The sequence below is a fragment of the Dreissena polymorpha genome, chromosome 6 (assembly GCF_020536995.1).
Source record: "Dreissena polymorpha isolate Duluth1 chromosome 6, UMN_Dpol_1.0, whole genome shotgun sequence".
Classification (NCBI taxonomy): domain Eukaryota; kingdom Metazoa; phylum Mollusca; class Bivalvia; order Myida; family Dreissenidae; genus Dreissena; species Dreissena polymorpha.
The window spans coordinates 103,373,502-103,388,450 of NC_068360.1; the positions used below are offsets into that span (position 1 = coordinate 103,373,502).

General features: G+C 32.8%; 2 protein-coding genes across 3 annotated transcripts in view; one reads left to right on the plus strand and one right to left on the minus strand.

Annotated features, from left to right (window-relative positions):
- Window positions 1-8,399, plus strand: part of LOC127834932 (uncharacterized) — a 51,831-nt gene extending 43,432 nt beyond the window's left edge. The window contains exons 1-4 of one of the 2 annotated variants that reach the window (XM_052361068.1): window positions 5,095-5,251; window positions 6,034-6,100; window positions 6,774-6,872; window positions 7,758-8,399. In XM_052361068.1, the coding sequence (XP_052217028.1) occupies window positions 5,120-5,251; window positions 6,034-6,100; window positions 6,774-6,872; window positions 7,758-8,203 (744 nt within the window). In that variant the 5' untranslated portion in view covers window positions 5,095-5,119 and the 3' untranslated portion in view covers window positions 8,204-8,399. Of the gene's footprint in view, window positions 1-5,094; window positions 5,252-6,033; window positions 6,101-6,773; window positions 6,873-7,757 lie in introns of those variants that run through there. The other variant, XM_052361067.1, reaches the window with a different exon arrangement.
- LOC127834929 (uncharacterized) overlaps window positions 1-14,949 on the minus strand; it is a 438,004-nt gene that overhangs the window by 361,019 nt on the left and 62,036 nt on the right. The window lies entirely within an intron of this gene.

Consider the following 14,949-nt stretch of genomic DNA (forward strand, 5'->3'; position numbering starts at 1 on the left):
CAACCACAACTACTTATAAAACGGCTTTTCCTACATCGACAACACTATCAAAAACAAAAACAAACTTATATTCCTTCTACGTTTATTACTTCGTTTGCTGAAATTTCTTCTTCCACAATTATTACTACTCCAATAACGATAAAAGCTATTAAATCTGCTATAGCTGCTTCTATTGCTTGACAAATTTGATCTGGCACTCTTCAACTCAAAATGCATTACACTCACGCATGGATACTTTCATATTTGCATTGGGTTTTATTTGTGGCCTTTTTAGCTGCATTAAATGAGGCCACACACTATTCATAATGCCTATTTCAACGAGGAATGCTTCTATTTATTTAAATCGCATCCAGTACAGACACTTATCGTTTCCTCAAAACGGTACTTGACTTAACTCATGAATACATGTAAGTGCTATGTCAATATAATCTTTTTTGTTAATTTATTCGGATTTGTTAACAGCATTTCGGTCCTATCAAGGCGTGCATGTATTGAAGTTTGTCATTAAATGCTTTATATTGATAAATGTAAACAATTTATCTAAAAATCTCCAGCAAAAAAAACAGAATAAAATTTTAAAACGTATCTCTCAAAAGGGCTCGCTCCACTGACCCGTGGAGTCCTTGAGTAAAAGTCTTCCACTTAGACCACTCGGCCATCCGTGCTCATACCTTAAGTGATGTATTTTTTACTTTATATAAGCAATCCTCGTAATTTCACAAACTATATCGACAACAGCAGAACTCTCCAAATTATTCAATCGTTTCGCGTTGCTACCCATTATTATTGTTTAGGTTTTTAAATCGTCAAAAGATGCATAAAATGGCTATTTTAGAGCATGGTAAATAATCAGTTTTACTGTTTCCTCACAAATATCATAACTAAAACGAACATTTGCAAATCTGAAACAACTTTTTTAAGTTTGTCAATTTACTAAAACGGGAAAAGGCCCCTTTAACAGACCTGCTTTTAATCTCTTCAGCCCGGGCTCAGTCTCCACTCCCGCGGCATTTGAGTTTTGTTTGGGGTCCCCATACCGTCAGGTGAGTTTTCCTTCGATTTCTCCCCGCCCACCCCTCCCCCACACACGACAAGACGACATCAACATGGAATATACTTCAGAAAAATATTATAAAGCTGGAAAGTGCATTTATAATTCGTAAGTTTTCTTAACTTGTGAGTCTAGTAAGTTCATTAGGCAGGTAAGCCGGGACACATCAATGTCCTCGCCAAATGCAGCCTTAGGCGCGGAAGGACTTCAAAATATACACACTCAGGTGACAAAATCACAGTTTTAAGCTGGTTTACCAGCACTTTATTCACATACACATTATGCCAGCTCATGAAAGGGTGATAATGGAATTTAAAAGGATTTTGTGGCTTTTTCCCGTACAAGTAATGTGGTCGGGCCGGGTAATCGAATCTATTGTCCACGGACTTGTAGTCAATCCAACTGATCTATCCGGTCAAGTTAAATATAGGCGACTTACACTATACTGCTATTCTACATCGTTATAGTTTACAGCATACGATCTAAACATTCGTGTTTGTATTTATGTATTCACTTTGTGTCATCACTTATTGTGATGTCTCTATAAAATAGAAGATACTACAGCAAAATGATTCGGCACAAGACCACAATTCAATTTGAAATATAAATGCCATGTTCTAAGTTAAATTTGTAATTTTCTGTCATTATGTTTTGCATTTCATTCAACTTTGAAAACAAAACTGACCGGAAGACGCACATAATCTAATTTGATTATATGTTATCGAGAAACGAACGGTTGTTCGCATTAATAATATTTACATAATTAAACAACAATTGTTTACATTTTGTAATTTGCCCAACATGAGGCAGAGTAGTTTTAAATACAAATTGCTGATTAAACTTCCTTTAAAAAAATATACAGCGTTAGCTTATTGACCTGAATTCAAACTTCCTTTCGAGTAATGTATATTCTCGTTAGATTACAAATTTGACGGACATTTAATGGCATGCTATTCACTCTATATATAAACATGTGTGCTCTGGACAGCTCAGTTGCGTGCACAATAACTTTTGAAAATTTACCAAAATAGTTTTTAGCTTGACACAGATAGCTTCTTGTACTTGTTCAATAAATAACGCTTTGCTAAGTTGTTGGCATATCGCTAATGTCATAGGATGATCTGTATGATAATTGACATTGTCATTAATATGCAAACGTTTATACAGATCACTTGAAAGATGCGTGTGTTGTAAAGTTGAAATAATAGAAGTAAACTCACAATTAATTCAACAATATACATTTTAAAAACAGGCTGATTTATCATCCTCAAGATGAGATAAAAGTGACGATATGGAGTATTAAATCCGGACATCAGATACAAAATGTGTTCACATGATCAAGACCTATTATTGCATTGTATTGATTGACCTTCTATCACTGTATACGTTTATACTGCCGATATTGTCATTAAATTTGTTGTCTCGGGTTACTGACGTGGCAGTGATATGTCAAGCACAAGAAGGAATCCTCTTTTGACTATCATACAAATCAAACTATCGACAAATGTTATTACAATCCACCACGCTTAGAGCTAAATTTTATATCTCGTTGGACAAGCGCCAAGGGTATTTTTTAATATTGCATATGTTTGTACCCGTCTCCTCTGTTTTCTATTGTGTTTTTTTTATTTGCATTTTGGAATCGGCAATGGCTTGTAAAATCTGAGAAAGCATAATATATCAAGCGCAAGTAGACATGATTTGTAAACTTGCTGTTTTAAATTTATTAATAGATGCATGCTAAAGATGCAAAATATTTTAAGTTGTTAAAATTAATATTTATTAACACGATTTGACCGATCTTCTTATGACCTATTGTGTTTTTTTTAAGTAAATCACTTCGTCGCAAATATCATTTAAAAATAGTTCATTAATTGCACTGCTACATGAAGCGAACGGTTAAGCTTCAAATCTACAATAACAAACATGCAGGCTGATGTTTAAACATAACCATGCTGATACATTATTTAGTTAAGCGTTATCTACCATGAAAAAGATTAAACAAAAAAAGATGCCCGAGATAACTTGACCAAATTAATTTGCAAACGTCTTAAAATTAAAGTGTCATTTAATCGGGTAAGTGTTTTAGGAGATTGTTAAATAAACAATGTGCGTTCTTTTTAATACGTAAAAATGTTTGGTTTGGCGCTTTGTCACACATAGATTACATAAGCCGTACTTTAGTACAAAAGATTGACGTTAGTCTGCCGACTACATTATGTCTTATTAAAAACGGTAAAAATATCTAATATCATTGTGATCAACAAGCTATGGTAAACTGTAATTTTTCAATTTATCAATTACATGTGCCTAAAATCGCTATTTTTTATGTATTTGTATTGATGCCATAACATAAGTATGATCACAACTATCGGTAGATCCTCTGGTGCTAACTCATACTTATTTAATTGCGACATTGCAATATATCCAGTGAAAAAAACACATCACCTTGATCAAATGTGATCGAAAATTCAACCTGTAAGATACAAATAATATTTGTATGTTTAGCGCAATCAACTAGGGTCGGTCTGTGAAGTGAAAACAAACAAGTGTGTTTACGCGTTGTGATTTAAATGCAGTGCGGTGTTCCTTATATTCACTCAGACATTTTTGTTTTGCCATTTGAAAACGAAACACAAGTCACGGTGTTGATGTAAATATTCTGATAAGTTTGCACAGAAGCGAAACTGTGTTTGTGATATCACACCACGATAGAGATAGATTATCTTTATGTTTAAAATAGCCATTTCTTGTTAATGTTATTATAAGGAACTGTCGATTCAGTTTCACTTTGCCCGTTTTCAGAAAAACCGATAACCGGCTTTCCGTAGAAGTACAAATAATAATAATCCCGCTGTATTTCCATGTGCTAACCAAGCAGTATACATCTGTTGACATACTTGAAACATGCAAATAAATAAACACCAAGCTGCAATGTGTTTAAATGTTATCGATAATAATGGAATGCACTAATCCTAAAATAATGTTTTATATTGATTATTCTATTTACACTTTTCCGTCGTCTTATCGCGCATGTCGCCTAATTAAATGCTTTAAACCAACGGGGTTATCATAAATATTTACTCGTAAGTTGTCCATGTATCTGAATTGCCGGTACTTGAGTAGATTGTGTATTCTTACTAAGCGCTTTCTTTTGATTTCATTAATATTCATGTTATTTGATTTTGAATTTTGGCCTTGCCTTTTTAACGATCAAACTCTTCCGTTATCATTAAATTGAATGTTTGCCGGCATGAGGTTGACATAAAATGTTACAAAAATACATGTTGCGTGAAGACATACATTGGACAGCACGAACTCATCAAAATAATGTATGTATGTATGAATTTCTTAGGTTAAAAAAAAGCACTGCTCCCAAGTTGTTTTTTCCAGACTTGAAAAACAAAACAAATCTTAACAAGCTGTTAAATCATGTTCACTCTGTACTTAGTAAATGCTGAACTCAACGATAATTGATAGGCTTTAACTTAAATTATATCCTCATGTGTTTTGTATATAAATGAAAATAAATTGTGGTACATTAAACCCAAATTTATTTTGTTTAAGTAAACACTTCCTAGTTCTTACGAAGAGATTTACAAATCTGAACTAATGCTTACAATCGAGCCCTTCCAATACTGTGTTATTAGTGCATTATTTTGCTACACTCGTTATTAGTGCATGCGTTCTCTCGTAAAACAGTGTCTACAGGCAGAAAGAGTATTTAAATATAATATTTATGACCGATCAAAATCAAACAATAGAAATCCTATTCATATCCATACTTGTCATGTTAACTTCATAGAAATTAAGATTTACGTATGCATACGTGGCCTTTAGCTTCATTGTTTATAATTATTCTAAAAATACACGCTAATTTTCTAATTTTCAAGATTTTTCTATTCGATTGCTCGACGAGGTCGATAAGAGTCTTTTCAGGTTTATAACAGCCGACCAGAGAAGTAAACAGGCAGTTAATGCAATGGCCTTACGCGGTAAAACATCTTTACTAAACGTTGGTTCGTATAGTAGCGTGGGGTGTTTGCTTATAGTGCTTGTAATGGTTCTATGGTTCTAATACTTGTTTGGTCTATGCCCGACATCGAGCCCGTTGATGGCAACATACATATTTGTTTGCAGAATAATGGATATTTGCGCTGCACCGAAACGGTGACAAATTTAAGTCAGATTTTAGAAAAGGTTAGTATTTCTTTGCAATAAGCATGAACTGTTAAAAGGCTGTGATAAATAGCGATGTTATATGGCACAATGCCACTGTGTATAATATTCTGGAGGTTTCTATTAAATGTAACTCGCACTTTGTTAGTAGTTAATCATATATGTTACGTTATGATAAAACCGGACCGGCTAGCTCAGTTGGTAGAGCGTTGGACTTTAAATCCGAATAATGCGGGTTCGAATACTCGGTCGGCCATAACTTAAATGTTTCTACGGATTTTCTGTTCTCTGAACTAAGTTGGTCAGTTGCCTGATAATGGCGTTAATATATGGACTTAGTAATCTAAACCCGCCAAACACAGATATATGTGGGTGGGTAAACTGCCCGCCGTCGTATGAATATTGAAAATGGTAAAATAATATTTTGTGCTGGTATCGATAACTATTAGGTTCGTTGGGTGAGCGTTATTGAAAAGCGCAGGCTGTTACAGTAACACAACCTGTATGTAAAGTGCGTCACAGCTAACAAATATCGTGTGTGTTTGCGTGATTATGCGATATATTCCTGTTTGAATTAGCCAACGCGTTGTAAATACAATTTACGACCATTGTATGTCATTCAACTCGGCTGTATTTAATATTTACACCCTAAAATGTGTAATTGGTGTTCGTATTGAAATTCCTTAATGCAAACTATACACTACCCATGCCTTTGGTAAAGTCACTACAAATGATTGTGTATTTAATAAATTCCTGTTTATAAATGCGTTTTAGTTTCAGTTCCGTATCATTCAATATTTTAGGAAGTTGAGAATGTTTATGCAAAACCGGCAAAGCAAGATGCAGAAGATACAAAATCATATTTTAATAGTAAGTAAAATGCAAGCCAAAGCCATCTGGCTTTAATTGATTTCCGTACACAACTGCAACACTAAATATAAATCACAATTATACAATCATTAACTGTTCACTGACACAAGTTCAATACTTACGCATTTAGTGTACGGAAACCGCGAAATTAGAAAGCTCTACTAAAGACTTCGTTTTATTATTAGTAATGATATAATATACCGCGTGTTTCAAATTTTAGAATAGTCCGCAAACATATGTGGATCGAAATGAACACACTGAACATTAATTGCATAATGTTCGTTTTCATGGCAATTTCTTATCGTCTCAAAAACACAGTCTAGCCTATTGAACAAACACCTTGTTTTATTCACATTTATGAAGGACTTTTTTGCATTCATTTATGGGCGTTTTGACGGAAGCGAGACAATTGTTTACTTCAGCTTGTTAACGTGTCCAAATTATATAAATGCATAATTATATGTTCCCTTCTCCGTAATTTATGCGACAATAAAGTAATGATAAAAACAGACGCAAAATGTTTGTGCTGTTAAACTTATTACTGTTCTTATTTTGCATGCACTTTATTGTGTAGTTAAATGTGTCGTATCGAAACACACCATTTATGTTAACCTGCAAGATATCACAAAAGCGGGCATTTCAAAGGGATACATAACTTACATGTGTTTTGTAGCTCACGTGAAGATAGAGCTTAAGAATGATTACCTGGCTTCAATTCCTGACATGAAGCCCGCAGCAAAACTCGTCGGCCAAATATCAAACCTAAAACAGGGTATGTTTATTGCACAATACAACGTAATTCGTACATTTTTAATTATCTTTAAGATAACAACTAAAACATTCAAAGTATTTCAGCTTAAAAAACACTGAAGATTTAGAATGTGTTTGTGTGGTGTTGTCTTTCAACACAATTATTGTGTTTTTTTTCTTGCAACTGATCTTGATTTGTTTGTAGAGTATCAAATAAAAAACCTGAAAACGGTGTGTTCGTTGCTTTATTGCAGAGAGTAAGACAATGTACAAATGTCCTTTAAAACATACCCTGTTTTTACATGGTAATATATCTATACTCGTTGATATAGATGCATGTAATACATAGATATTACAGGTATATCAACTAAAAGGGAAGTAACACAAATTGATTAAATTGTGCGGTTTAAACTACTTCATGAATTAATGATAACGATAATTAAATATTTGCTTCCTCTGACAGATCACTTAAAACTGCAAACCTCAAGTGTGTATAATATTATTAGCTTATGTCAAATTTGAAATGAAGAATGATAACTTGTCAGCAATACCTTACATGGATTTCTAAAAAAAACTACTCAGCCATCTTTCGAACAAAACCCGGGTATTTTTAAAGGACAAATGATACTTTGTGCAATATGTACTGTGAATTATTGGCTTTTTTATAGTATCAAAAACATTGTAAACATAAAATGTATTTTAATTGAAGGGAACTACAATTAAGAATGTTGGAAGATTGAAAAGCACGTTTTTTTTTCTAAATAGATTATGTCGCAACATACACAAGTTTTTATTACACCAAATCATAAAAGGTTCAAGTGGGCTCAATATACAAAACAATTGCGTTTTCGTTCGTTTCAGTTATCTATGCTTGTTAGATCTTTTAAGAATTGTTGTATTATTTTAGAGCCTCAAAGACAAGAAATGGAGTCCGTCGTGTCATGGCTTAATGGCAGGGAATTAGACTACACTACCGGTTTCCTGAGATACGGTGTCAGATACCACAACGGTCGTCTGATTGTACCACTCACGGGCACCTACAACATATACTCCTTTCTGAGTTTGACAGAAAGCAATGACTACTCACCAGTACAACCTTCAGTTAAAAGCACCAATCAGACGCTGGTAAAACATGCGATGTATAAATATAATGTAAAGATTAGAAAAGATGTGGAGCTAGCGTCCTCTCTTCAAACGCATCGGGCATCAAACGGTCGAAATTTTAATGCTTTCAGTTCTCAGATCTCAACGTTGGTACAGTTAGAAGCAGGCGACGAAATTTCTGTCAAAATCAGCGATATCTCATTAACGTCATACCCCAGCGACAATTTCTTTGGGCTTCACATGATTTGACTTCTTGTTAGCAGCCAGCACAATACATGTCCATCTATTGGGCTGCGTGCACGTCGCGTGGATGCTAACAACCGAAGGCCCGATCAACGCACTTGTTCTTCGTCAAATTTCCTTCGATGAAATCTGTCCCACATGCATCAGACATAACATTCTGATTAAAACATATACATGATTTAATAAATTATAGACAATATTACGTCATAAATCAGAATTGAAATGTTAAAATATTTCAGAACGAAAATCTTCATAACAATATAAAAGCGAAAAACTAGTGTGCTGTGTACTTTACAATTTAAAAGAAACTTGAATGTTTCATAACGCACGTCATGTCGCATGATTTAACATGAAAGCGATGTTGACGAAAGCATTATTTCACATTAATGTATTATAGTGGGCTTCCGTGATTTTTGCATTTCCACTAGTAGCAGAGTAGCAATGGTAGGTCTGGACAGTCGTGAAAGAAATGTTCTTTTTTTTAAGTAATCTTGATCTTTGAATTGAACTTTATCCATTTTCCAGATACTCGCTTTTTACATTCAATAAACGTTCACACGAATGCAAAATGATTAGCTCCTCTGAACGCAACAAGATTATGTTAAGTTTTTGCTATCGTTTCCTTTCATTTGTCGTCGTCAGTTGTGGCCTGTCAACATTTGCCATGCGAACGATACAGAGGCCTTATCTATTGTATTGACCATTAGTGCCGATGATATATCGGCTTATTCGTTGGATCACGTTGGATTAAACACTATGTAACTTGGTCAAATTAAAGAAAAAAGCATGTCCGAACTTAAGTACAATAACATCTCGCCGGAGAAAAAAGCTCGTCAACATTCTAGATTCCACAGGTATTGCATAGTTTTTGTGAAAATTAGTGAGTTAAATATGATGTTATGCAATGTGTCCTTAAATTTTGCTTTAACGATTTCTATGATTTACATGTGATTCCCTTTAAACTGCTCAGATAACGAAATTCTATTATTGTCATGATTTCTGATCTTATTCCTAGAATAACTATTTTTGATTTCGGAAACTTTGTTTCAGGTAATTCGGACATATTGCAGTATTAGTCTTATCAAAACGGTGTGGCACCGCCTGCTTAGAACAGTTGAGTTCATCTGGGTCTAAGACGAAAGCCATAAGGCCGCTATCCCTCTTGTTATGTAGAATCGCGTAATGTCTTCTATATTAAAAGGCATATACAATCTATTATATTCCAGTAATATTATAAGGCGGAATTTTTAAGTTTTCACTAGTTAAACAAAAAAATACCTATTTGTTTATTAGTATAAGACATGAGGGACTTCACACCAGTAAAATGGGTAACCGCCCTGGAACGGTTAATGAAAAGCGATTGGGGTTTAACCAGTTAAAAGCCAGTTTACCTTTAAGCTTAGTCCATAATAATGCACAAATCTTACCCACTTAATAAACAGTAACAATTATTTTCAAATTAAACAGCTATACAATATAGTAGGCATTCATTTGAGTTACAATTTACAATGTATAAATACAGTTTCCGTTAAAAATTCCTGCTTTTTTACACCCGATACGACTCGAGTTAGACTGCTGAAAGCCCTTAGTTTAACGAAGTTACGCTGTATGGACAGGCAATGTTATTACCATTATACCATTTGGTATGGGTTTGGCTACGGTATCTAGATCTTTTCCATTATTTATAAAAAATATTGAAATAAAAACGCCCTTTTATGTCTTGAACTAAATAAAAAAGTGCACTATTGGATATAAATATTTTTTGTATTCCAGGAATTCGGAAAATGTTTAGATTGAATATTATACATATAAAATTGAATCTTGTTACCGCGTTATTTGTCATACCTATGAAATGTACAATACATTTATTTTACGTATGCAAAACTAAAAAAAATAACTAACTAACTGCATTCGTTTGTCCTTAAAAAGATAGCATGATAACGTTTGTCCTTAAAAATGTAGCATGATATCGTAAAACCTTTGCAAAATTATCTCAGAATTGGGCATGATAATATGAGCTCTAAGAAGGTTAGTACGATAGCGTCATCTCATAGCATGATAATATAAATCCTAAGTTAGTTTTATAAGCTTAACAGTACGCAAATAAGCATGATGATGTTACCCCTCAGTTAGTAATCCTGATTACTTTAGTAATAATAAAGTTAGCAATATCACGATAGACCTGTGGAAGTAAGAAAGAAAAACCTAAGTAGTTAGCAGATTAGCAAGGTGACGTTATGTGTTAGAAAATAAGCATGATAATCTTAGTCATGGTCAAGTAACCCTTAGCAAATAAGAAAGATCATGTTAGTCCGTCAGTCCTTAGCAAGTCAGCAACAAAAGCAATACAAGGTAAGCACTTAGCAAGTGAGCCAGATAACGTTAGTCTAAAGCAAGTTATCACGATGAAGTAAGTTATTTATACGTAAGAATGATGCTGTTTAGCCCTTAGCAATTTAGCCCTATAATGGAGCCCATGTTATTCCTAATCAAATTATGGAGATAACGTTAGCGTTTCGAAAAGTATCTCCATACCGTTAGTAAATGGAAAGTTATCAAGTATAATGTCAGCCATTACAAAGTAAGCGTAATAATGTCATCTATAAAGACTAGTGATGACATTAGCCCTCAGCGCATAAGCATGAACATGTACGCCCTAGGAAACTGGGCATGATAACGTCAGCCATTTCGATGATAGCGTAATATTGCTGGCATTAAAGCAGTAAGCAAGAACTCTTTTTACGTTCGCAAGTTGTGGCAACAGTTTGTGCTTAAAATGCATGTTATGTTGAATTACATGAAACAATTGAGAAGGATGTACATAAAGAAAGAGAATTTTAACATTCATTCTTAAGAAATATATATGATGCATTCTATATCTTTTACAAATTAAATAAACGTATTGTTAATTTAAATACTACAATGATGTGTTCGGATGTAAACGTTTAAACTGTTATCTGCGTTTTAAAGCAATTTTTCAATAGTTAATTTTACATCAAGTTGATGCTCATTTGTGATATATTACAGGACACTTTAATTTAACATTTGATTACCAGAATAAATTATATCGTATGGTTCTTTTGAAATATCATTGACATATAATGACCGTAACTTGGTCGCCATGAATATATTCCTAACTTATCTTTATATGATAGACAATACCGATTACATTCCTTAAGTTCTATAAAACTGTGAACATAATTCCTTGTCATCACTTGCCTAGTTATTAACGGTAAAACGGGCGATATTCTATTATGCAATTAGGTATCGACGCACTACCGTCATGCCTAAACTAACATGTATTTTTCTTTAACCCGACATACCCTTATTGTTGGTGACCATCATATAATTTTTTTTTATTTCATGTTCAGTTTTCGATAATTTGTTCTACATATGCGAACAAATAGTTTTCCAATATTATTCAGAAATGTGACACAACTCAAACTAGAATATGCTGATATGTGAGACATTACGTGTGTATAGTGAAAAAATATAGCAAAAATTGATAAGTTTTTCGAGTAAAATCTTTGCTATATGTTTAAATCAAAAATTTTCGCATCTTTAAATCAGCTGAGGTATAAAAGCGACGTGTTTTCCTTGAGGGGTCGTGTTTGAAAAAAATCTTCTCACGTGCCAAACAAGCATGAAGAATGCAGCCTCGGGAACTAAAGGATTTCTAACCTTTAAACGTCAAACATATAGATTCCAAAGAGTACCGTAATTCATGAATTATAAAAATTGTAAAATATTCACTTATTGTTTCAGTTGAAGGTTGTTCATTATATAACATAAGGTTTGGACTTTTTATATTGTGACCTAAATAATAAATAGCGAAGTGGAACTTTTAACATGAAATCACTCTGTAACTGCCTGATTGATTTGATCTAAAAGCATTTTACGGGGAAATGAAATCTGTAGTAAAGTTAATGCTTGGTAACTGTTTGCCAGCTAAAATCGCATTTAATTATGTAGAAAGTAATGCGGGCATTCGATGTTTGCATCTTAAAGCACACCTAATCCTGTTACAGTATCAACGTTTTAGACACCGTGTATGCCTAGTTCATTTAAGTATGTATACAAATGTTAGAAATTTGTGTATTTATTGATATCAGATGTGTGGATCGTATCTTCATGGACCAACTCAAATCACGGTCCTGTTAAAACATTTCTGGTTTGCTATACGGTTTAAACTATTGCACACAAAGCAGACATTTGATGAATGTGATATAAAGAAATAATATTATGTGTTACAAAATGAATTGACGCTTATAGGTTACAGAATAATGAAGAAATTATATTTTTTAAGTTGGTTTACTACTGCAGGAAACATTCGCGAAGGTGAGTTAGAAGTAGCCGGTAAAAAGCAATACATCACATTAAATACCTTTTTTAATTCTTCAACGCATTCAGCTTAAAATGCTCTTGAAGAAAAGGCGTGGTTACATGGGTCATAGGTGAAAATGATGAATATGTTTCAAGGTTTTAATTAAACTTACTTAAAGCTACGTATATTGTGACATGGAGAAGAATTACTGATTTAAAATAAATTGTCAATTTGTCAATCCCTGTTCCATTTATTTTTGCAAATCGTTTTACTTCGACCATATTTGTACATATTTCATAGTAAAAACACTCTTGTATTAATATTTCGCCCAAACGGGCTTTATCAAAGTTTACAAACACGAATTCACTACATAGTTATAACTGTTGTATACACCAATAAAGTAAATGTTTTATAACGTCAAATATGACAGGAAATGACGTCATGACGTCGTACTTTACCATGCGATATACAATTGCGCCAAAATACATAATATACATGACATTTCGTTGTATGGTTCTTATACTTTATCAGAAATTCATGCCCATTGTAATTTTCCAAATTGAATTTGATAATAAAAAGTATTACAATAACATCATATTGTTATATCAATAATAATAACTATATTAATGATAACAATAATTACTATAATAATAATATAGATATTTACTGTACCAACCTAAAAATAATATTCACAAACTCAAAATTCCTATTTTGTAGTCAACACTATTACTATAATATCTCAACACTAATTCTTATTGACTATATTTATCAACATTTAAACAAATTGAAATGATTAATAATTAATTATTTATAATAATTTTAATTCCAATCTTTTAAATGAAGTTAAATTCTAATGTATTGTGTTCATACATATGCACACATATATACGCATTCCTTCACACTTGTACATATTCACTCATATACCTGCACATATAATTACAGGTACACAAATAAACACCTACATGTGTACATACATACACATATACATATATATATACACACCCACACATATACTCATATATACACACATACATATCCACCCTCTCACATACTTACGCTCGCATGCACTATTGTTGGAGAATTATGCATTTTGAAAATAGTTATCGTTACTTAAACTGTCTACACGAATCTCGTATTGGCCTACACTATCGCCTATAATTCTGCCATACTAAATCGGAAGCTGCTTTTGTGTTAAGTCCATTTGGAACTTCTGTCTTTAACAATTGAATCCAGTTAAGTTCTTTTATCTTGCGGTAGTAATCCGAATTGTCTCTAATATTTTGTAAAACACATACTCCCATGTCTTCTACACTATGTTGTCCGGAGTTAAAATGCTCAGCAACAGGTTTGCTTCTGTGGTGCCTTGTACTTACATTAGTGCATGCGAGCGTAAGTATGTGAGAGGGTGGATATGTATGTGTGTATATATGAGTATATGTGTGGGTGTGTATATATATATGTATATGTGTATGTATGTACACATGTAGGTGTTTATTTGTGTACCTGTAATTATATGTGCAGGTATATGAGTGAATATGTACAAGTGTGAAGGAATGCGTATATATGTGTGCATATGTATGAACACAATACATTAGAATTTAACTTCATTTAAAAGATTGGAATTAAAATTATTATAAATAATTAATTAGTAATCATTTCAATTTGTTTAAATGTTGATAAATATAGTCAATAAGAATTAGTGTTGAGATATTATAGTAATAGTGTTGACTACAAAATAGGAATTTTGAGTTTGTGAATATTATTTTTAGGTTGGTACAGTAAATATCTATATTATTATTATAGTAATTATTGTTATCATTAATATAGTTATTATTATTGATATAACAATATGATATTATTGTAATACTTTTTATTATCAAATTCAATTTGGAAAATTACAATGGGCATGAATTTCTGATAAAGTATAAGAACCATACAACGAAATGTAATGTATATTATGTATTTTGGCGCAATTGTATATCGCATGGTAAAGTAAGACGTCATGACGTCATTTCCTGTCATATTTGACGTTATAAAACATTTACTTTATTGGTGTATACAACAGTTATAACTATGTAGTGAATTCGTGTTTGTAAACTTTGATAAAGCCCGTTTGGGCGAAATATTAATAAAAGAGTGTTTTTACTATGAAATATGTATATCTTTATCCCTACTGGATATAAAACTGAGCATATTTGTACAGCACAAAAAAATACCGGAAGCCTTATAAATCAATGAACATAATCCAGTTTAGGCAGAAGTTTTCGCATTTTAATGATTTCCAACATTTGTTTTGCAACTTTCACATGGATGTCTTACTCCACACCATATGTGATACTTGCTTACAACTGAGGGAACTGGGGTTGAGGCTTTCAGATTTTCAAACATGTTTCAATGTTTAGACTACCGTTTACATTTTCTGATAAAA